Consider the following 25,362-nt stretch of genomic DNA (forward strand, 5'->3'; position numbering starts at 1 on the left):
TGTTTTTAAATTATTATTAACTTATTAAAAGACACAAAATTGGTCCATAATTTAAAAAAAGACAGGTACAAAGAAACACAACATTCAGATTAGTCCATACACTGGAAACATGTACAATCTTAAACAAGACAATAAGTCACAAAGTGATTGAATTAATTTGATTTGAGTGTATTTTCATGTTCTTAAAATAAGATTTGCCAATAGAACAAGTACGTCATTATTTCAAGTGTAGTAGTATTTTTTTTCATTTCAAGTGAGAAAATGCTTGTCTTTTTCTCATTTTAATTAATATCTCGGTAGTCAAAATATAAGTCAAATACTTATTTCAAACACTTTTTAACTAATTATTTCATTTTAGATTAGTAATTATTCCAGTCTATGATTCTGGATGATCATAGAGTCTCTTGGCCTAGTGTTTTCTCATAGCGGAAGTGATTGATTGATTGATTGATTGATTAATCAAGCGAAAGTGAGTGATTGTTTTTGTGATAGACAATATAGTCTATATTCTATGTTTGCATATCTCCAAAATGTCTTCATATTTGGATGAATGTTACTTTGCCATTTATGACCAGGAAAACCATGTTACCTTCCTACTCCACACATGGCAAAATAAATAAGCAATAATTTTCCTCCCTATCAATAATGATTTTTAATGTTGTTTTGTCATATTGAAAACAAACTGCTGGGTTTCAGATTATACATTATTATCACAAGAAATGATCAGGATAAAAACCAGTGCATTGATATGTTGAATATTTCTTGGCAAAATACAATGTAATCAACAGGAAAAACTGGCCCTTGGGGGGGGGGGTACGACAGTATCTTATTTCTGTTTTTGAGGATTGGCCCAAGTCAGGGGGGCCCACACATTTTCGGCTCACGAGCTACTTTTATTATATTGACAAAGCCCAAAGGTCTACCTATAGATCTAAATGATTGTATAATTTAGTATTATTTTTATTGTCAGTATTAAACAGGTTTTTATTTTTGTTTAACCATAATTAGGCTATAGAAACACAATGTAGGCTTTCATTAATAGCCTAATATTGTTTATGTGCAATATAAAAAGGAGAGAGAAAATCTGCTATTTAACTAGACCATTTAATACAGCTGAGTATTTTGAAAATAAAATATACTGGCCACAACTACGCTAATGATAGAAGGTTGAGCTTAACCAGAACTTCCTCTCTCTGCGTTACACAGCACTTCAGCGCTTTCCTGTTTGGCGCTTTCCGGAGCTTTCCGGCACGCTTCGGCGCTTCCGGGAGCTTTCCGGCGCGCTTCGACACTTTCTGGTGCTTTCCAGCGTTTTCCGGCACGCTTCGGCGCCATCGACCCTCACTGCCTCTGCGATCGACCGATCGATCGTGATTGATGTATTGGGCACCCCTGGCCCAAGTAGATCATTGACCATTAGAATTTTAATCTCGATAAAAATGGGGGTAATTGCCCAGCCCTCCTCCACACTGTGCTGGGCCGGTGAGGCTTCAGGTAGAACCAGGGCAGGTCTCCAGGTGTAAACTCAATTTAACAAGACATTTCCATAGAGACTATCGCAACAAATCGCTCTCTTGCCACAGGAGATCACAGCAAGATTATTTATGGGTTTCAGTGAAGACCTTCGCCAGAGCAAATAAGCAATTTCATCCAGATATTGTAACATTTGAATGGTTAAATGTCTTCAAAAAAGTCATTCAAAACAGAACATTACTTCTTTGTGTCTCCAAATATATTCCTCCTTCTCTTTATTAACCAAACAAATATTCAGAATTGTGTCTCGGTGGCTCACACTTGATGCATATCTCAATTCAAAACTAATTAACCTCATTAATTGTAAACTTTTGAAAGCTGGGAGGTGGTTCCAAACTCAGACAAAAAACTGTTTTACACTCACCAAGAGAACTATGTAGCAGTCTCCTTCAAAAAAGTTTCCATGGGACTTTTCCGGGATGACCACCAGCTCCATATTCTAGTTTGCAGGGGAAAAAGTCTCTTATTTCTAAATTGCACAATATACATTCTCTCTCTGCCATTACACATTGCTCACCTCGATTCTCCAAATGAGGATTCCAGGCTTTTTCGTCACTGCTTTGAATGTAGCCTCCATTGTGTTGCTTTACTTTCCTGCAAAAACATAACAAAAATATCCACTTCTGTTCCCACAATGTATTTTACTCAAACTCCTAATTTACCTTAGATTTTCTGTTCTGATTTGCTCTGCCGCTTCCTCCGATCTCCTGACTGAAGGTGATTTTGTTCTAAGGACAGGCCGCTCTTCTTTCGCATCCCCCGTGTCTCCATGGGAAGGATTTGCGTGTTTTTGCATATTTGCGAACTCCACTCGGCCTCTGCGCTTTCGTCCAATCCCAGAGCGGCACACGGAATCATGCAAATAGAGCGAAACAAAAGGGATTGACTGTTCAAACACAGCATCTCCAAGCACTGCCCACAGCCTCTGCACCTCTGCACCTTATATGGACAAAGTTAGACAGTGAAGTCATCTGATCGGGTTCGACACACTGTCAGTCAAATGTATATACAAGTTTTTTACATTTTGACTTTATGTTGTGGGATAACATCTGGTAGTTTTACACCAATCAAGTGTCGGTTTGTGAAGAAAAGTGGAAAATGATCTTCAAAATGAAAACGTATTGGTGAAAGACTCATATTTTTGTTTGTAAATGAATACTTTCTGGCTTAGTGTACATCATGGTTGCTAGGTAACAGTTCAGAAGGAAGTAAAATTATAAAGGTAATGGTAAACTGGAAAAACACTTATTAAAATGAGTAGCCCAACATGTCACAACACACAATAGCAATAATCCTGTTTTTCTGTCTTTAGAGTCAGACTACGCAATATGCAAACTGATAAAACAGATATTAGATATTGTTAAACTGATATTAGTAGCATTGATCTTCCCACTGCCTTTTACACTGATCAGGAACCAGAACTTCAAACAATGCAACTCTATGTGAAAGAGGAACTAGAGTCCATCAGCCGCTGTTCATCAAACCGTGAGAACAGGAAGCATGAGCCGCATGAGCAGCATGAGCCACATCTCGAAAGCATTAGCCACATCTCAAAAACATTAGCCACAGGAAGCATGAGCCACATCTCAAAAACATTAGCCACAGGAAGCATGAGCCACATCTCAAAAACATTAGCCACAGGAAGCATGGGCCACATCTCAAAAACATTAGCCACAGGAAGCATGGGCCACATCTCAAAAACATTAGCCACAGGAAGCATGAGCCACATCTCAAAAACATTAGCCACAGGAAGCATGGGCCACATCTCAAAAACATTAGCCACAGGAAGCATGAGCCACATCTCAAAAACATTAGCCACAGGAAGCATGAGCCACATCTCAAAAACATTAGCCACAGGAAGCATGGGCCACATCTCAAAAACATTAGCCACAGGAAGCATGGGCCACATCTCAAAAACATTAGCCACAGGAAGCATGGGCCACATCTCAAAAACATTAGCCACAGGAAGCATGAGCCACATCTCAAAAACATTAGCCACAGGAAGCATGGGCCACATCTCAAAAACATTAGCCACAGGAAGCATGGGCCACATCTCAAAAACATTAGCCACAGGAAGCATGAGCCACATCTCAAAAACATTAGCCACAGGAAGCATGGGCCACATCTCAAAAACATTAGCCACAGGAAGCATGGGCCACATCTCAAAAACATTAGCCACAGGAAGCATGAGCCACATCTCAAAAACATTAGCCACAGGAAGCATGAGCCACATCTCAAAAACATTAGCCACAGGAAGCATGAGCCACATCTCAAAAACATTAGCCACAGGAAGCATGAGCCACATCTCAAAAACATTAGCCACAGGAAGCATGGGCCACATCTCAAAAACATTAGCCACAGGAACCATGAGCCACATCTCAAAAACATTAGCCACAGGAAGCATGAGCCACATCTCAAAAACATTAGCCACAGGAAGCATGAGCCACATCTCAAAAACATTAGCCACAGGAAGCATGAGCCACATCTCAAAAGCTCTGGTAACAAATCAAAACATGTTTGTCTGATTCAAGTTTTGCCTATGAAATAATGTCTGGCTTTGTTCAGCTTTGTACTAGAAGTAATTTCTAGTGGAAACATACAAAGTGATTCCTGGAAGTTCCCAAAGTCTGCAGGACAACTACGGTGGCCCTGAAGGACCAATGAAAATAAGGAAGAACACAGCATTGTTTTAAGATGTGAACCCAAAGAAGAATAGTCAAGGCAAAGGCTAAAGGGAAACATGCCATTTAATTCTCACCTCACAGTGAGAGGGTTCTGGGTTTGGGTCTGGGTGGTTCTGTATGGAGTTCTCTGGTTTCTCCCATCACCACAGGGGTTAAACCTGTGTGGAGCAGGGGCGAGAGCTCATCTCTAGATCCTCAGCTCTGCTTAACCTTAACTGGATTGTGCATGTTTTAGGATGAGGGAAACCAGAGCGTCTGGAGGAAACCCAGGATGACACAGCTGTACCTGAAACCTTCTGCCTGCTGTGAGGCCAGAGTGCCAGCAACAACACACACATACATACACAAATAACTACATATAATGTTAGGATGTTTATACATTTGTCCAATAGAGTTTGGTAGCTTTATGTTTCGCACAGCGGTCTCAACTTTCAGATGAACACTCTACTACAAGTTTATGATATTTATTGCAGAATACAGATTGATGAAATAAATAATAAAATACCTGTTGTTAATAATACAGTGTTAGCATTGGCCTCCAGTCTCTCTCTCTAAAATCTGTAAGCAAAGTAAGACATTTAGGAGTAATAATGGACTCAGACCTGTTTCAACAGCTACATCAATTCAATAACATCAGCTTTTTTCCATCTGAAAAACATTGCCAAAATCAAAAGCATAGTGCCTAAACCAGGCTTGGATAGACCTTATCCATGTGTTTGTCTCCAGTAGATTAGACTACTGTAACGTCCCGCTCACTGGCCTCTCCAAACGAGCTGTAAAACAGCTGCAGTACATCCAGAACGCTGCTGCTCGGGTCCTGACTAGAACCAGGAAGTATGATCACATTAGTCCTGTTCTCAGGTCTCTGCACTGGCTCCTGTGGCTCAGAGAAGAGACTTTAAAGCAGCTCTGCTTGTGTACAAGTCTCTCCATGGCCTAGCACCAAAGTACATCTTGGATATGTTAGTGCCATATGAACCATCTCGGACTCTGAGGACCTCAGGGACCGGCCTCCTGCTGGTGCCCAGAGTCAGGACTAAACATGGACCGGCCTCCTGCTGGTGCCAGAGCCAGGACTAAACATGGACCGGCCTCCTGCTGGTGCCAGAGTCAGGACTAAACATGGACCGGCCTCCTGCTGGTGCCAGAGCCAGGACTAAACATGGGGAATCTGCGTTCCAGTTGTGTGGGACAAAGGTCTGGAGTAGGTTGTGAGGTTGTGACAGGCTGATTTATATCTGTGACTTATCCTTCAGAAAGCACAGAAGTCCTAAAACAGCAGTTATCACTGTTAATCACTCCCTTGTGTTTAACAGACGTTGTGTCGCTCCAGGAGCTAAAATTAAACCAAGGACGCACAAGGTATGAATTAGAAGGAGCAGCGTTCACAAAGTGTGATCGTGGCGCAGTTGCAGCTTTACAGTCATATATATTTATGGCTCGCCCTAATTATAACCCAAGATATGTTGTGAATTATTTTCAGAGACCTTTTTGTAGCAGCAAAGCAGTTTTTTAACTGGATTTGTGAATCTGGTCAGAGGGCATAAACTTCCTCCCAGGTTCACCTTCAGATTCAAGAACTATTTAACTTGTATTTTCCTAAACATTCACTCAGTGTTTAGATTGACCCCTGCATTCCCTGTTTTGGGAGAGTTTCCTTCGGCTCGTGCCCAAACTCTACCAACTAAACCTCAATTATGTTTCTGTCTGGGCATCAAATTTGGAGATTAGGGAAAGACAATCTGCAAACTGCACTGAATATGAAGCTTTCCATTTGCGCTGGGCAGAACTTTTTTTTAATAATTGTAATAATTTAATTTGCAGAAACTGACATCCTTTGCCCCTTTTCAGTTCAGACAACATGGAAACATCACTGTTATTTAGTACTTTTAAATCTAAATTATTTTTATTTATGACCATAATAATTTGTATCAAGACAGGAAAAACATACATATTCATTTGACACAGTTGTCCTTTTTACTAGTTTTTAAAGTTTTGTATTTGTTTCTGTGTCTTTACCTTTCTGTTTATGAAATGTGCAATATAAATAAAGAGGATTGGATTCACAATTCTGTTCACCTCTTAAAAATATCACAGTAAATACAGTATTGAGAAATGCAGTTTGTAATAATAAGGTACTGTGAGATTTGGATATTTCTCCCCAGTAATTCATAAATGATGTGACAACATGTCAGTTTTGTGTCTCGTCCGTTTCAAACTTACAGAAAAACAAACTCAGAACCTTCAGTGGGCCTCTGTAATGTGTCCCGCCTGTGTGTGCTGTCATCGCCGACGGAGCAGGTAAACTCCAGAGGAAATGGCTTCTCCAGACCTCCATCTGCAGCGGCTGTGGCTCCTCCCAAACTCCGCTGCTCGAATTCCAGCCCACCTCCGGATCTGCCGCCTCCGCTAAAACCCCTCCGTGTGTGATCTCTCCACAGCTCTGCGCGTGGGACGTCCCAAAATGAGACCCTCACTGCTGCTGCTGCTGGCTCTGGCCTGCGTCGCCAACGCTCAACACCAGGCTCTCATTGACTACCTGGAGAAAAGGCTGCTGGCTATAGAGGTAAGACGCACCGAAAGACTCCTCAAGACCTGGTTTGGTCCTTGGTTTGGTCCTGGTTCGGTCTCTGTTTGGTCCTGGTTTGGTCTTGATTTGGTCTTGGTTTGGTCCTGGTTTGGTCCTGGTTTGGTCCTGGTTTGGTCCTGGTTTGATCTTGGTTTGGTCCTGGTTTGGTCTTGGTTTGGTCCTGGTTTGGTCCTGATTTGGTCCTGGTTTGGTCCTGGTTTGATTCTGGTTTGGTCCTGGTTTGGTCTTGGATTGGTCTTGGTTTGGTCTTGGATTGGTCCTGGTTTGGTCTTGGATTGGTCCTGGTTTGGTCCTGGTTTGCTCTTGGATTGGTCCTGGTTTGGTCCGGGTCGGGCTTTGGTCCCAGGACTTCAGACACAGGGCAGGAACAATCAAACCCAGATGTGCAGAATCAGAGGGAATCTGCTGGAAAGTGCCGCCGCTGTAAAACCGTCTCATAAACGTCCAGTGATGATCGTGTGGGATTTGCCATTGGTAAAAAGAGGAAGTTGAGATTTGTACTTTTTATGGTCAATTTGAAAGAAATACATTTATTTAAGGGTTTTAAATGAGCAGTATTTTGGAACAGGTGTTATTTTTGACTGTGACTGAAAAGTTGAGTTGTTAATACAAATGCAGTGTGTTTAGATTTTCTAATTGTTTTAGAGGCTGTTGTTGGCACAGATTTGCTGCCACATTTATATCAGACAGCTCCAGGACAGCTGTGGCTACAAGAGTTTACCCAGGTTTGCCTGACCGCCAGTTTAGAGGAAACTGAACGTGGGTAAAAGCAGAAAGAACAAGCTGCTTCTGAAGTTCACGGCTCTTTGTGGAAGACACTGCCAACTCTGAGCAGTTCTGAACTCCAAGGAAAAGTATGAGATTAGAGGAGGAGAGGGGGGAGAACGAGGAGGAGCAGGAGGAGGAAGAAAAGGAGAAAGAGCAGGAGGAGGAAGAAGAGGAGAAAGAGCAGGAGGAGGAAGAAGAGGAGAAAGAGCAGGAGGAGGAGGAGGGGGAAGAGGAGGAGGAGGAAGAAGAGGAGGAAGAGCAGGAGGAGGAAGAAGAGGAGAAAGAGCAGGAGGAGGAAGAAGAGGAGGAAGGAAGAAGAGGAGAAAGAGCAGGAGGAGGAGGAGGGGGAAGAGGAGGGGGAAGAGCAGGAGGAGGAGAAGGGGGAAGAGCAGGTGGAGGAGGAGGGGGAAGAAGAGGAGGAGGAGGAAGAGAAGGATGAGCAGGAGGAAGAAGAGTAGGAAGGGAAGGAGGAAGGAGGAAAAGGAGGAGGAAGAGCAGGAGGAGGAGGAAGAGAAGGAAGAGCAGGAGGAAGAAGAGGAGGAGGGGAAGGAGGAAGGAGGAAAGGAGGAGGAAGAGCAGGAGGGGAAGGAGGAAGGAGGAAAAGGAGGAGGAAGAGCAGGAGGGGAAGGAGGAAGGAGGAAAAGGAGAAGGAAGAGCAGGAGGAGGGGAAGGAGGAAAAGGAAGAGCAGGAGGAGGGGGAAGAGGAGAAGGAGGAAAAAAATGAGGGAGAGGAGGAAGAGGATTAAATATGTCTTAACAAAAACACTGTACTAAATTAAATAAAAAAATAACCAATAACATCCTTCATCAGGACGTCCTACTCAGAGTTCCTGTTCCTGATTCGCAGACTGAGAATGACTCTTGGATGAGAGTCGAAACCTTTCATCTTATCCTAAAAACAGAGTCCAGGTGATACAATAGAATACATCACACCGATTACACCGACATACATCACACCCATTACACCGACATACATCACACCGATTACACCGACATACATCACACCGATTACACCGACATACATCACACCCATTACACCGACATACATCACACCGATTACACCGACATACATCACACCGATTACACCGACATACATCACACCGATTACACCGACATACATCACACCCATTACACCGACATACATCACACCGATTACACCGACATACATCACACCCATTACACCGACATACATCACACCGATTACACCGACATACATCACACCGATTACACCGACATACATCACACCCATTACACCGACATACATCACACCGATTACACCGACATACATCACACCGATTACACCGACATACATCACACCCATTACACCAACATACATCACACCGATTACACGACATACATCACACCGATTACACCGACATACATCACACCCATTACACCGACATACATCACACCGATTACACCGACATACATCACACCGATTACACAACATACATCACACCGATTACACCGACATACATCACACCCATTACACCGACATACATCACACCCATTACACCGACATACATCACACCGATTACACCGACATACATCACACCCATTACACCGACATACATCACACCGATTACACAACATACATCACACCGATTACACCGACATACATCACACCGATTACACCGACGTACATCACACCCATTACACCGACATACATCACACCCATTACACCGACATACATCACACCGATTACACCGACATACATCACACCCATTACACCGACATACATCACACCGATTACACAACATACATCACACCGATTACACAACATACATCACACCGATTACACCGACATACATCACACCGATTACACCGACATACATCACACCGATTACACCGACATACATCACACCGATTACACCGACATACATCACACAGATTACACGACGTACATCACACCGATTACACGACATACATCACACCGATTAAACGACGTACATCACACCGATTACACCGACATACATCACACCGATTACACCGACATACATCACACCGATTACACCGACATACATCACACCGATTACACCGACATACATCACACCGATTACACCGACATACATCACACCGATTACACCGACATACATCACACCGATTACACCGACATACATCACACCGATTACACCGACATACATCACACCCATTACACCGACATACATCACACCCATTACACCGACATACATCACACCGATTACACCGACATACATCACACCCATTACACCGACATACATCACACCCATTACACCAACATACATCACACCGATTACACGACATACATCACACCGATTACACCGACATACATCACACCCATTACACCGACATACATCACACCCATTACACCGACATACATCACACCGATTACACCGACATACATCACACCCATTACACCGACATACATCACACCGATTACACAACATACATCACACCGATTACACCGACATACATCACACCGATTACACCGACGTACATCACACCGATTACACCGACATACGTCACACCGATTACACAACATACATCACACCGATTACACCGACATACATCACACCGATTACACCGACATACATCACACCGATTACACCGACATACATCACACCGATTACACCGACATACATCACACCGATTACACCGACATACATCACACCGATTACACCGACATACATCACACCGATTACACCGACATACATCACACAGATTACACGACGTACATCACACCGATTACACGACATACATCACACCGATTAAACGACGTACATCACACCGATTACACCGACATACATCACACCGATTACACCGACATACATCACACCGATTACACCGACATACATCACACCGATTACACCGACATACATCACACCGATTACACGACGTACATCACACCGATTACACCGACATACGTCACACCGATTACACAACATACATCACACCGATTACACCGACATACGTCACACCGATTACACCGACATACATCACACCGATTACACCGACATAATAAAAACAAGTCAATAAATCTGAGTGAATACGTTACAATTATCATCTTGCAGCCAAATTTGAAATATTCTGACCCCAAAACTCCAAAATCAGCTTGATAAAAATGTCAGTTTGTATTAAATTAAAACTGCTGTCGTTCTGAACACAGTGGCACTAGAGCCTAAGTGTTGAAACATATTAGTCACAGAAATATCACCACATAAACCAAACTTTTCTCATTTTTATTCAGCTCTTTTTGTGTCATTTTTTAGTTTTACTCTATAGAAGAGGATGTACTCAATGTTCAAAACAACATTCACAATATTATCTCAACATGATGTATCGCCCACTTTAAGTAGTGCTTAAACCAGGTCTAAACCAGGACTAAACCAGGACTAAACCAGGACTAAACCAGGGCTAGACCAGGGCTAGACCAGGGCTAGACCAGGGCTAGACCAGGACTAAACCAGGACTAAACCAGGTCTAAACCAGGACTAAACCAGAACTGAACCAGGACTAAACCAGGGCTAGACCAGGACTAAACCAGGACTAAACCAGGTCTAAACCAGGTCTAAACCAGGACTAAACCAGAACTGAACCAGGACTAAACCAGGGCTAGACCAGGACTAAACCAGGTCTAAACCAGGACTAAACCAGGAATAAACCAGGTCTAAACCAGGGCTGGACCAGGACTAAACCAGGGCTAGACCAGGGCTAGACCAGGGCTAGACCAGGACTAAACCAGGGCTAAACCAGGTCTAAACCAGGACTAAACCAGGACTAAACCAGGGCTAGACCAGGACTAAACCAGGTCTAAACCAGGACTAAACCAGGACTAAACCAGGTCTAAACCAGGGCTAGACCAGGACTAAACCAGGGCTAGACCAGGGCTAGACCAGGGCTAGACCAGGACTAAACCAGGGCTAAACCAGGTCTAAACCAGGGCTAAACCAGGGCTAAACCAGGACTAAACCAGGACTGAACCAGGACTAAACCAGGGCTAGACCAGGACTAAACCAGGTCTAAACCAGGACTAAACCAGGGCTAAACCAGGGCTAAACCAGGTCTAAACCAGGGCTAAACCAGGACTAAACCAGGTCTAAACCAGGGCTAGACCAGGACTAAACCAGGGCTAGACCAGAACCAAACCCTGGTGCAGTATTAGACCCTGGTGCAGTGTTAGACCCTGGTGCAGTGTTAGACCCTGGTGCAGTATTAGACCCTGGTGCAGTATTAGACCCTGGTGCAGTGTTAGACCCTGGTGCAGTGTTAGACCCCGGTGCAGTATTAGACCCCGGTGCAGTGTTAGACCCTGGTGCAGTGTTAGACCCTGATGCAGTATTAGACCCTGGTGGAGTGTTAGACCCTGGTGCAGTGTTAGACCCTGGTGCAGTATTAGACCCTGGTGCAGTATTAGACCCTGGTGCAGTGTTAGACCCTGGTGCAGTATTAGACCCTGGTGCAGTGTTAGACCCTGGTGCTGTATTAGACCCTGGTGCAGTGTTAGACCCTGGTGCAGTATTAGACCCTGGTGCAGTATTAGACCCTGGTGCAGTGTTAGACCCTGGTGCAGTGTTAGACCCTGGTGCAGTATTAGACCCTGGTGCAGTGTTAGACCCTGGTGCAGTATTAGACCCTGGTGCAGTATTAGACCCTGTATTAGACCCTGGTGCAGTATTAGACCCTGGTGCAGTGTTAGACCCTGGTGCAGTGTTAGACCCTGGTGCAGTATTAGACCCTGGTGCAGTGTTAGACCCTGGTGCAGTATTAGACCCTGGTGCAGTATTAGACCCTGGTGCAGTATTAGACCCTGGTGCAGTATTAGACCCTGTATTAGACCCTGGTGCAGTATTAGACCCTGGTGCAGTGTTAGACCCTGGTGCAGTGCGGCCTCTGCTGTGTTGAGCTCTGGTCTCCTCTGAATGGCTCTTTCTTCTCGGATCGTAACAGTTTTTCCTGCTCAGAAGAAGGTGAGAGTCTGAGGCTCCCACTGAGACGCAGCTTTGAAGTTCCACTCACAGATACAGAGCAAATACAGTGAGGTAGAACGTGATACTTTGAAAATACTTTTGGATTTCTCTGCCAAAGGATTGTCCTGGTACGTTCTAAATTTGCTTTCAGTGCTTAAGAAAAGGCTCATTACTTAACACTGAGTTCAATGACGCAACAAGAATTAGAATATCATTATCAGCATGAATATACATCACGATTTGTTCCCTGTGATGATCTGCTGTTTTTTTTTTTAATACCGTCAGCGTGGTTCAGTTTGTCTCTGTTAAATCCAGGTCCTTGATCAAAAATATCATCCTATTGGTAATTTTGTCCTGCTCTGAGTGAGTGACAGGTGGATAAAACCACATATAACCACAGGGAAGTCCACCAGTGAGCGCTGCACTGAAACTACTTTTTCATGTTTTTTGGGAACAGAAAATGGGAAGAAACACAATTAATCTTTGAACTGAAAGCTCAAAATCACATAAAACTGATTGAACACTGATAAAATTCGAAGATTGGCCTTTTTTGTCCTCTGCATCCAGACACAGGGAGAGATGCAAACTAATTAAGGTCAAAATGGTATAATGTGATTAAAATCTCAAACCTGAGCTTTCATTTAAATGGAATGAAATGGCGTCTGATGCCATTTTTTAAAAGCTCAGGGCAGTTTATTTCCATCGCTGTCGCCTGCTGCTTGAGCCCTTCATCCTGGCCTTTGTTTGTAGAAGGAAATGGAGAAACGTTACGGGATATTTTGCTGCCGTTGTTGTAGATGACTGCACCCTTAAAGGTTCATGTTTGGAGCAGACTCTTGTCGTTATTAAAGGGTTTAATCTGGGCGGTCTCACCACGTCTGGGCCCTGGTTGTTTGGGGGGGATTTACCGTCTCGCACAAACGGCTCATTACAGTTTCCCGGCAGGAACGGATTTGGTTCGATGAGCGCGGTTTTCTCAGTAAAACCATTGCCGAATGTCTATACTCTCTCCTCATTTCACGCAACTACAGCTTGCGCGGTCAAATAATTATTCATTATTATTTTCATTGAAACATATTACAAATTCTGCAAACTGCGTTCATGTTTTTAAAAAGTCTATTTAATGAGGGTGTATCTATGTATTTTAAATGGTGTAATGATATTTTAACTGTAAATAAGGCAATGTAAGTTTATTTGTAGAGCACAGTGCGTACACAAGGCAATTCAAAGTGCTTCACACAATGGGAAAACATTTCAGTCATATCTACAGCTAAACAACAACAACAACAACAACAACAACAACAACACCACATGCAACGCAGAGGGCCTCAGTCAATCAGGGGCTGGACCTGCGATCAGGGACTGGACCGACGATCAGGGACTGGACCGAAGATCAAGGACTGGACCGACGATCAGGGACTGGACCGACGATCAGGGACTGGACCGACGATCAGGGACTGGACCGACGATCAGGGACTGGACCGAAGATCAGGGACTGGACCGACGATCAGGGACTGGACCGACGATCAGGGACTGGACCGAAGATCAGGGACTGGACCGAAGATCAGGGACTGGACCGACGATCAGGACCGACGATCAGGGGCTGGACGACAATCAGAGACTGGACCGACGATCAAGGACTGGACCAACATTATAACCGACATACGGAACATGGAGAAGATCACACTTGGACTTCATTTGAAATTGGACAAATTTGACCAACTTGGAACAACTGGGACGTTTGATTTGGAGTTTGTGTGACTTTTTTGATGATGTCTTGTGTTTTTTCTGTTGTCTACACTCTCTGGTCTTGCTCAGTTTTCTCGTGTTAAAGCCAGGTGCTCTGTCCTCTGTCCTCCGTCCTCTGTCAGGATCGCATCTCCCTGTGGCAGGAGCAGACGGCGCGCTATGCCTCGGAGCTGCGCGAGCTGAAGGTGCAGATGGTGTCTCAGCTGGAGTCCCTGGACAAAGAGAAGGAGGCGCTGAGAATCAACCTGGACACTGTGGGGACCAGGGTGGACCGAGTGGAGCGGGAGCTGGACTACCTGGAGACGCAGACCGGACCGCAGCCCTGTGTCGACGTGGACGACAAACTCATCGAGCAGCAAGTGTCTTTGGTGCAGGAGAAACAGAAGAGCAAGTACTTCCAGCTCTCAGGTGGGACATGGACGCAGAAGCAGGGGCGGTCGGGGCATTTTTGAGGGTCAGTGGTGCATGAAATCTGCCCCTGAAACAGCTCAAAACTTGTCTAAAACATTAAAGAGCCGCTGAAGTCTAGTAACAAATGTAAAGTACTACAACTGTGCTTGATATTAAGTTTAGTTGACTGCAGAGAGGAATGTGCCTGTTTTGTCAAATTACTATACCCCTGGCTTGTTGAAAAGTGTGTGCAATCTTTAAAAATCACAAATACAAACAATTTAAAATGCAGATAACCAGATATACAACGGGTACGCTGCAGAAATAATACACAATTGAGCCGATTACCTGTCACAAAGCTGTTTCTGACTCTATATTGTGAGGAGATTAACGATGTGGGCGGAGGGAAAGTGTCCTTTTTCTCCCCCTACAGTTAGCGAACCAGCTATTTCTGGACTAAAAAAGCAACAACTGAGAAATGACTTGAAACCCGAACGTAAATGTGAGCGAGACAAGAAAGAAAGAAGAAAATTAGACCAAAAACTCTTTGTTTATTTATCTGAATTCATCAGTTTATGTATAATCTCCATTTCTCTGTATTGAAATCCCGATGTTTCTCCGCTCTTCTCAGACTGCAGTGACATGATCTCCAGCATCAAGGCCATGAAGATCCTGAAGCGCGTGGGCGGCCCCCGAGGCGTCTGGACCAAAGACTCGGGGCTAAACTCTGGTAAACTCTACATCTTCAACAGCACCGACCGAGACACCGTTTACGAGTTCGCTTCGGTGCAGGACTTTACCCGTTCTGCCGGCTTAGCTTTGTCCAGTAGACTCAAGCTGCCCGCGGCGTTCAAGGGAACCGGCCAGGTCGTCTACAAGAACGTCGCCTACTACGTCAGCGAGGCCGAGGATAAGATTGTCAAGTTCGATTTGAGCAACGCCACGACGACAGACAGCGCTATCCTGCCGTTTCAAGACTACGTCCCCGTGTATACTCTGAATTCGGAAACGCTCATCGACTTGGCGGTGGACGAGGAGGGTCTTTGGGCGATCTACGCGACGAGACAAAGCGACCGCTACATTTCGCTGGCAAAGATGGACGTGCAATCGCTAGACATAGAGCAGATGTGGGACACGAACTGCCCACGGGAGAACGCCGAGGCGGGGTTCGTGATTTGCGGCACGCTGTACGTGGTTTACAACACGCAGCAGCCGGGCCGGTCCAGGGTGCAGTGCGTGTTCGACGTCAACGGCCTCGTGAGCAGCGACGAGGCGCCGCTCGTCTACTTCCCCAAACGCTACGGAGCGCACGCCAGTATCAAGTACAACCCGCAGGAGGCGCTGCTGTACGCGTGGGACGACGGATACCAGATCCTGTACAAACTGGACATGAAGAAGAAGCTCGAGATATGAAATGACCGTGGAGCTATTCGGTTGTCATGGTTCCGTGGAAATTACACATTCAAGTAAATGAAACATGAAACACTGAATATGAGGATTCTGTTGGAGATGATCACGTTATCAACAAGTCCAGCTGCAGCCGCCGGGTGGAGCTCCACTGTGTCACATCCAGAGCAATAATAACAATTCATCAAGAGAACTTTAGATTGTTGATTTACAATAGCTGCGGTTGTGTTGGGGTTTGGTTTAGAGACAGACATTGATAGATAGATGGGTAGCACTTTTTAGAGTAGCAGCATCGGCCTTACATTTTCAGCAGAGGCCGTTATTTAGTTTACAAACCTAAAGAACACACGTAAAGCTTTATTTAAACTAATATAAGATCTTATTATATTTCCATGAATTGAACAGTCTGAAGAGGGAACTGCACAAATCATGACTACATCGCACTCAAAGCCAGAGTTCGTAAAGTCAAGTTATAATATTTAGGGAAAATTATGAAAACATATCGACCTTTAGTTTCTCTAACAATCTGCGTCGGTCGTGAAAAAACCCACACAGATCTTTGGTTATAGGTGGAGATGTGGCGTGTCGACTGCAGCCGGACACTTTATACATTAAATAAAGAAGTGATTCTCAAGCTGTCGTCTGTGAGCGCCTGTAGAGGGCGCCACAGATGCTGCTCAAGGTCGAGCTCATCTGTACAAATGAAGGTTTACAAAGTTTACACAAGCAAATTGAACAGTAGTTTTAGAAGAAAGCAGATAGATGTCCACACAAAACCCATCACGGCTGATCTACAAACGTGAAATAAGAACTGTTGCGCACAAACCCTGGATCACAGTCAATATTTAGAACTGCATTTATTAAAAAGTGTAAAATCAGCCACATTCTCCTTCACTTGTCGTTTGCGCTTTATTGGTCAGAAAATAAATATTCGATTGTGAATCTCAAGTGTTTCTTCTGAGTCTGAAGTGTGTGAGTATTGCACAAATATTTACTTAAGTTAAGACACATTTACTGCGCTTTTTCTGTCATTTTTGTCCGTTTCCTTCTTTTTATATCCCCAAATATGACCATATCTGTTCAGTGCCATTTTTCATCTCTCTGGTTCTTTTTTAAAGTACCACGTTTTAGGAAAGTAAGTACAAAAATAAACCGAACACAAACGTGAATAATCTTTAAAGTAGATGACTTGTTAGGTTTGCGTTATAGTTTATGGTTAAGCCTTTGTTACCAGAATGTGCAGTGGTTAAATGAATTCTGCAGGTTCGAGCACTTGGCTGTGATTGGAATAAAATGATGCGCTGCGAACTGAGAAATCATAAAAGAATCACTCAAATTATTGTAACTTCGCTGATCCCTTGTGGCAGGAGCATCACGTTTGTATCAGAAAAACACACCACACATTTTCAGTTATTTAAACAAATTTATTCTTTTCAAAACTGTAAATAACATGTATAAAACTGTTAAAATGTAACGAGTGAGAAGTTTTAAACGACTTCAGCTCCAGTAAAATCACGCCAGGAACGTCTGAGTGTCACAAATATGTACGAACGGAAACTGGAAAAATGAGGCAACGGCACAAAACGCTGCCAGGAAAACAGCCGAGGCGTCACCGCAACGACCGGAGAAAGGCGCCGCTTTCAGAAATGTATAAGTTTAGTTTATTTAAAGCGTGAAAAGATCCGACAACACCGAACTTGTGGATCCTCCATCTTGGAAACGTCTCTAAATGATCATATTTGTCTATCATTTTACAGAGAAATTGCACACTCTTTCAAAGTCTGCAGTCTGTGGGTGGCCACTTTGCTCCTAATATTTAAAAAGTCTCGTGAACATGTGATGGTCCAGGTTTTAACTTCACAAAGAAGACTTGGATTTAGCCCGGTAAGAGTCGGTAAGGCAAACGGTCATTCATTTAACACTTTGAGACTTCATAAACTGCCAGAGAAATGTGAAGTAGAACGAATGGTCAAGACCTGATGGTTAAAGGTTTTAGGGTTTAGCTGGTTAAAGATGTACTGTGTAACTGCACCACCTGCTCGTCACCATGGAGATGTCAATGCTTTGCCTGGAATGTTCCAGTGTGACATTAAACCCAGAAACATAGCGAAACGTTTGGACGACCCTTCTCAGTCACGTTTAGAACGCTCTACATTTTAGAGACTGAAGACATTAAAAACGTGAAATCCAAAAACATTTCACACCTTGAAGACATAATTCCACAAGTTTTCATTCACAGTTTTGATGCCTTCAGTGGAAAATGTAAATTACATTAAAATGAAGAAAAAACATGAAATGAAAAAGTGTGTCCAAACTTTTGACTGGTATTGAACATGGCACTGGTCAAAGTGTATTTATCATATGTGTATTATAAGGTATTTTTAGCCTTGAATACAGCTGTAATTGAATAAATGCAAACTAGATGCGTTTAATGCAGTATTGCGGAACATTCCATGCAGAGGAATAACATCTCCATGGCGACAAACAGGCGGCAGACGCTCGTACATGCACCGTTTTGCCTTGGGTTAGTCTACATGTACACGTTTTTAAATTAAAACGGCGCCAAAAGGATCGAAATACAGTTTTTTCAGTGTTCGTTTTCAGACCTGCACGTCACAAAAAGAGTGGCAACTTCACAATAAAATATATAAATTCTACTTTCATCCCCTTTTTTAGGGTTTGAAACGTCCCTGTGGCTTCTGATATTTGCACTATCCCTGAACCTCGACTAAACAACACTAACAACTCTAAACTAATTCAGATTTACCGTACGTCCACTGTTCCATTCAGCCAATATCAAAGACGGCATTTAGCAGGAAATATAGTGAGAAACGTTATCAAAACTGGCAAAAACATTTGGTCGGATTCCACCAGAAGGCGACCGCTGGAGTCCGTAGGTTTGGTCCGGTCTGAGGCTCTGGTGGTCGTGAACTGGTCCGTGTTGCTCAAACGTTGGGGTTAAAGCTCTGGTTTTCGGGGTTCAGAGTCTGAGGTGAGGCACGGGCATCGTCACGTCTCGGAAAAAGCGGTGCACCAGCGCGTTCTTGGCAGATATCCTCTTGTTGGGGTCGTACGTCAACATCTCCTGAAGCACGAACAGATTTGGGTCAGGGTCGTTAGTGATCGCGACACAGGTCAAGTCTTTTACAAACACGAAGGAGCTCTGAGCGCTCTTCTTCTGCTCTGCGCAGTACAAACGTTTCAATTTGATCTCCAAACACACAAAGAAAAATATCCCTAAAATTCAGGCAGGTAAAGCTGTTGTTGTGCACTGTACAGGCAGGTAAAGCTGTTGTTGTGCACTGTACAGGCAGGTAAAGCTGTTGTTGTGCACTGTACAGGCAGGTAAAGCTGTTGTTGTGCACTGTACAGGCAGGTAAAGCTGTTGTTGTGCACTGTACAGGCAGATAAAGTTTGTTGTTATGCACTGTACAGGCAGATAAAGCTCTTGTTGTGCACTGTACAGGCAGGTAAAGCTGTTGTTGTGCACTGTATAGGCAGATAAAGCTGTTGTTGTGCACTGTACAGGCAGATAAAGCTGTTGTTGTGCACTGTACAGGCAGATAAAGCTGTTGTTGTGCACTGTACAGGCAGATAAAGCTGTTGTTGTGCACTGTACAGGCAGATAAAGCTGTTGTTGTGCACTGTACAGGCAGATAAAGCTGTTGTTGTGCACTGTACAGGCAGATAAAGCTGTTGTTGTGCACTGTACAGGTAGATAAAGCTGTTGTTATGCACTGTACAGGCGGATAAAGCTGTTGTTGTGCACTGTACAGGTAGATAAAGCTGTTGTTATGCACTGTACAGGCGGATAAAGCTGTTGTTATGCACTGTACAGGCAGATAAAGCTCTTGTTGTGCACTGTACAGGCAGATAAAGCTGTTGTTGTGCACTGTACAGGCAGATAAAGCTGTTGTTGTGCACTGTACAGGCAGATAAAGCTGTTGTTGTGCACTGTACAGGTAGATAAAGCTGTTGTTATGCACTGTACAGGCGGATAAAGCTGTTATGCACTGTACAGGCAGATAAAGCTGTTGTTGTGCACTGTACAGGCGGATAAAGCTGTTGTTATGCACTGTACAGGCGGATAAAGCTGTTGTTATGCACTGTACAGGCAGATAAAGCTGTTGTTGTGCACTGTACAGGCGGATAAAGCTGTTGTTATGCACTGTACAGGCAGATAAAGCTGTTGTTATGCACTGTACAGGCGGATAAAGCTGTTGTTATGCACTGTACTGGTTGTTACATGTTAATGAACTCACTCCGACCAGTTCTCTTCCATCCTCGTCCAGCAGAGGAACCACTTTTGCCAGTTCCTGTCGCGCCCATTTGGGAAATGAGGGTTTGTAGTCGGGCATCGAGGTCACACCTGGCCAAACCGTCTCGTCCGGCGTCCCCAAAGTCCTGAAGATCCTGAACAACTGATCGATCTCCGAGTCGCCCGGAAACAAGGCTCTTCTGGTGATCTGAGGCCGGGCAAAGGTCAGCTTGGATCGCGCGCGTGTAATAATGTGAGTTATTAAGGATAAAATACAGTGACGTTTACCATTTCCGCGAATATGCAGCCCAGGCTCCAGATGTCGACGGCGGTGGAGTAATATTTGCAGCCGAGGAGGATTTCAGGTGCCCGGTACCACAGAGTCACCACCTGAGGAGGAGTGAGACAGCAATAATAGACAGAATGTTGTAAATAAATATTGAAACGTGTGTGTTCTGACTTCATTCACACATGTCCCTGCTCTGGCAAAATGCAGGTAAATTCCCAGCTAAAGATGTGCATGTGTGAATGGGGCTTATGAGGTCCAGGATAACCGTGACTAGTCTATTAAACTATTAAAACAATCGTAATAGTTGTAATCGTTAACTGAACAGTAAAAACTCCAAAACACATGTTAAAGGACGATTTATAACAAAGACTGTTGCATTATTACAACAGAATGGATGAACAATTTTGGATTTTCATCAATAAAACTTTGAAGGTTTCGAGATACAGAATATTTATGAATAGCTACCACATATCCACTTTTATTTGGTTTAAAATGTGTTTTAAAAGTCTCAATGTTTAGTAGAAATAATAGTCATCATGAGTTGCTGCTCTAATACATACGTTGAAGGGCATTGACATGTTTGAACTTGCTGTATGATGAGCACATTTTTAACAATCACACCCAACATCACAGATTTTCCCTAAAAAATGTCTAGTCAAAGTATTGTAAGTGAGAAACGAGAATTGTGGAGAACTTTGACGGCCAGAACAATTAAGTATTAGTTTGAGCCATGATTACGACGTCAATAAGTCAAAGTAAAGGCTGTATTTGTCACCATTTCCAAGACAAACGGCTTCATGTTCCTTCACCTCGTGTGTGTACGTGCGCACTGGAACCCCGAAGGCCCGGGCCAGACCGAAGTCTGCCAGTTTGATCTCCCCCTGAGCGTTGATGAGCAGGTTCTGAGGCTTCAGGTCGCGGTGCAGGACTCGGTGAGAGTGACAGAACGCCAGGCCCTGGAGCAGCTGGAACAGGTAACTCTGCACAACCACAGACAAACCACAGAGGGTAAAGTCACAGAGAACCACAGACGGTAAAGTCACAGAGAACCACAGAGGGTAAAGTCACAGAGAACCACAGAGAACCACAGAGGGTGAAGTCACAGAGAACCACAGACGGTAAAGTCACAGAGAACCACAGACGGTAAAGTCACAGAGAACCACAGACGGTAAAGTCACAGAGAACCACAGACGGTAAAGTCACAGAGAACCACCGAGAACCACAGACGGTAAAGTCAGAGAACCACAGACGGTAAAGTCACAGAGAACCACAGACGGTAAAGTCACAGAGAACCACAGACGGTAAAGTCACAGAGAACCACAGACGGTAAAGTCACAGAGAACCACCGAGAACCACAGACGGTAAAGTCAGAGAACCACAGAGGGTAAAGTCACAGAGAACCACAGAGGGTAAAGTCACAGAGAACCACAGAGGGTAAAGTCACAGAGAACCACAGAGAACCACAGACGGTAAAGTCACAGAGAACCACAGACGGTAAAGTCACAGAGAACCACAGACGGTAAAGTCACAGAGAACCACAGACGGTAAAGTCACAGAGAACCACAGAGAACCACAGACGGTAAAGTCACAGAGAACCACAGACGGTAAAGTCACAGAGAACCACAGACGGTAAAGTCACAGAGAACCACAGACGGTAAAGTCACAGAGAACCACAGACGGTAAAGTCACAGAGAACCACAGACGGTAAAGACACGCATGTCACAGCGCTCTTGCCGCTTTTAAACTACTTTGGTTGAGCACTCTAGCAGTTGTAACAGACAAACTGAACCCACAGAGTCACTGACCTTGACCAGAGGCAGTGGGATCCCGGTGACGGAAGACGAGTCCATGAACTTCTTCAGATCCTGGTGAAGAAACTCAAACACCAGGTACAGCTTGTTCTCCGTGTGGATCACATCTCGGAGCCTGAAACACACGCGAGATTGAACATGGAGCGGCTGTGAAACATGAATACACGACATCACGTGAATACATCCTCTTTTCTCCAATCTGCTCTTTGGTTTTCCTCGACACCTCCAGGTTTCTGCAGCGCAAACTTCAGCTTCTTTTGCACAAAACCATCTCTGTCTGGACTACATTTAATATTAAGTGTCCCGCTGATGTACCACTTTCTAATCATATTCATTCAACCTTTGTTAAGAACACAAGCGTAAAGAAACAATACATAGCTCAGATGAAATAGAAATGTATAATAGTAATAATAATAGTAGTAGTAGTAGTAGTAGTAATAAGAATACTACTACAATAATACTGGCTCAGCTGCATATTCAGAATGTTCAGAAAGTCTCTAAATCTCCCACTACATAAAGGCACTTCCTCTCTTTGATTTAAACGGACACATTTAGCATCAGAATAACATTTAATAGACTTACTTGACGATGTTGGGGTGGCTGAGCTCTTTGAGGAGAGAGATTTCTCTGATCGCGGTGCTGGGGACACCTTCCGTTTCCCTGAGAGACGCACAGGATGAAGTGTTATTACTACAAAACATTATAACATTTTTGCATGGACTATACTCTTTAATGTGTTTTTATTTAACTTTAATGTGAATCATGCAAGTGACATTTACGGGTAAATAACTAATAAATACAAACAGATCCGCGTGCAAATGAATAAATCGATTTTAAACCCGGGACTACACCACGAAGATCAAAATGTAGGGACTGAACAGCATTAAACCCAATAACTAGTGATAATAACAATGAAAAATAATACATTTAGAGGTTTACAAACGATTATTTCTATTGTACAGTGCATTTTAAATACATTATCAACTAAATACAGGTTCAAATCAGGTAATTAAAGGCTTCTGCATAGAGAATATTTACATGATAAGTGAATTGCTGCGGAAAAGCGTTAATTATCTTATTGAGTGACATTTTGATTGAATAATGTCACCGTTTGCGATATAAAAACGTCTTTTTGGCAACTATTTTAGAGTCTGTAAAGTCCAGATAACAAATAAGGTCGTCAAAACACAATTACCATTATTTTAATAGTTAATATTATGTAAGGGTTTATTCCGATTAATCGTAATTAAATACAAATCTACGTGGTAATCGGAACTTTTGACCAAAACAAAGCATCTATTGTGCGAATGAACGTCTGTGCAACGTCAATTTCAAACAATAAACTCATAAAAGACAATGAATAACAACAAACGTTTAAACAGTGACATTTCATTTGCTTTATGTTGAATACAAAACGTGATTTTATTTATATTCCTAAATGAAAAGACGTAACTCACGTATCGAGCCTGATTTTCTTCAGTGCGACAGTTTCTCCGGTGACTTTATTCTTTGCTTTATAAACCACTCCGTACGTTCCCTCGCCGATCTTTTCCACTTTCTGAAACGTATCCATTTGTTCAGAGTAAAGTTTCGCCGTTGTTGTTGTTGTTCCGTGTTTAGCTTCTTCTCGCTCTGGTTCTTTGTGCGGGACAAAGCTAACTACGGCAGAACTCGGGGAAACCGGGGCACGAAACTCAACGTGTACGCGACATTTCCACCCGGTAAAGACGGAGAGACGAGTCCGTGGTTGAGGGCTCTTCGGTCGGCGAGGTTTGAGGCGAAAACACGGGCAGAAACCGTTTGTTTTGTGTTGTTGTTTTTTTCCCGGGACGTGTGTTAGCGCGGTGGACGCTCGTTTCTGCAGCCGAGCACAAACGCCGCTCTTTCCCGCGTTGCCACAGAGTCGTTTGATCGTGTGACCGGGGCGGTGCGCTGGAGCCGGGCGGAGACGCGTTTTTATGTCCGTTTTTCCTCACATTTCATCGCTTTTGTTGTCATTGGACACCGTTCTGTGATGTTTACGGGGATGTTTTGGCTGAAAAGCGTGGCTGCGTGTGAGTTAAACGGGAGAGACTGAAGAAAAACACGGTGGGAAATTGTACAACGTTACTGAATGAGAAAGGCTGAGAATGAAGCGCACCTCACCGGAAACGTGGAGTGACGTTGTACGTAAACGACGTCAACGTCAAATCAAGTAAGAGATTTCCACCTTACGTTTGATATAGTTTTAGATATTTATTTTATACTTTCATGACACTTCCTCTTCTTTTCCAATATTCGTGTTTATTTACAGAGCATAAGTTGTTACAGTAAAATTTCTTGATTTATTTTTTGTTGTGTGTCTGCGCCGTACTTGAGTGCATGGGCGGAGCCAGGCCCTGGCTTTGGGCTCTGTCCAAAAGCTCTTTTAATTTTTTAAAAATGCGTCATGACTGTTTTAAGTGGATAGCGCAACAGGTAGAGCGTTGGGTTGGATCGCAGGTGACAAAGGTTCGATTCCAACAGTGGCTTCAATTCTCTTTACCCGTTTCATTGGTTGTTTTTGTTGAACTGATGTATGATTGGCTGCATGTAGAAAGTGGGCGGGAGCGTAGAAAGTGCGCGGTGTTTGCAGCACGTCACGCAATCTGACCAATTTGGCCTTTTCTATCATTTAACTGAGGTTTTGCAAAAAGTGAAGGGCATAAATAAGAGCAGATCGACTAGAAAAAAGAGACATTCAGAACATGTGCTGAAAAACAAAATTTATCTAACGTAGAATAGACAACAACAGCACATGATCGTTCAAACCATGAATTCATTGTGGTTGTCGGTGAAGCAGTGGCTCAGGTTTTATTCATCTACAAAGCTAAAGCAGAGAAACTACAGGACAAACAGCTCACTGAGGAAGGTGTCTGCTAAAGGTAAGACTGACTTTTACTTTCAATAAAGATCAGT

At 43.7% G+C, this 25,362-nt stretch overlaps 3 protein-coding genes across 3 annotated transcripts in view; 1 reads left to right on the forward strand and 2 right to left on the reverse strand.

Moving 5' to 3' along the window:
- Positions 1–2,139, reverse strand: part of avil (advillin) — a 77,334-nt gene extending 75,195 nt beyond the window's left edge. Inside the window, exons 1-2 of the mRNA XM_072452576.1 lie at positions 2,051–2,139; positions 1,898–1,972 (exon numbers count right to left, since the gene is read on the reverse strand). Of these exons, the coding sequence (XP_072308677.1) occupies positions 1,898–1,972; positions 2,051–2,110 (135 nt within the window). The 5' untranslated portion in view covers positions 2,111–2,139. The remainder of the gene's footprint in view (positions 1–1,897; positions 1,973–2,050) is intronic.
- Positions 2,140–6,609: 4,470 nt separating this feature from the next.
- Positions 6,610–16,967, forward strand: olfml3b (olfactomedin-like 3b). The gene is made up of 3 exons (XM_072452577.1): positions 6,610–6,783; positions 14,393–14,678; positions 15,292–16,967. Exons 1-3 carry the CDS (start codon positions 6,682–6,684, stop codon positions 16,071–16,073), a joined length of 1,170 nt encoding a protein of 389 aa, XP_072308678.1. The 5' UTR covers positions 6,610–6,681; the 3' UTR covers positions 16,074–16,967.
- Positions 16,968–17,470: 503 nt separating this feature from the next.
- LOC140365954 (cyclin-dependent kinase 2) lies at positions 17,471–24,151 on the reverse strand. The gene is made up of 7 exons (XM_072452578.1): positions 23,883–24,151; positions 23,008–23,085; positions 22,420–22,540; positions 21,424–21,594; positions 20,614–20,715; positions 20,330–20,533; positions 17,471–19,152 (listed from the first exon to the last, which is right to left on the reverse strand). Exons 1-7 carry the CDS (start codon positions 23,996–23,998, stop codon positions 19,048–19,050), a joined length of 897 nt encoding a protein of 298 aa, XP_072308679.1. The 5' UTR covers positions 23,999–24,151; the 3' UTR covers positions 17,471–19,047.
- Positions 24,152–25,362: the final 1,211 nt, after the last annotated feature.

This window comes from Eucyclogobius newberryi, unplaced genomic scaffold (assembly GCF_026437365.1).
Source record: "Eucyclogobius newberryi isolate DKJ021-1_F unplaced genomic scaffold, fEucNew1.0.hap1 SCAF_19, whole genome shotgun sequence".
NCBI classification, from domain to species: domain Eukaryota; kingdom Metazoa; phylum Chordata; class Actinopteri; order Gobiiformes; family Gobiidae; genus Eucyclogobius; species Eucyclogobius newberryi.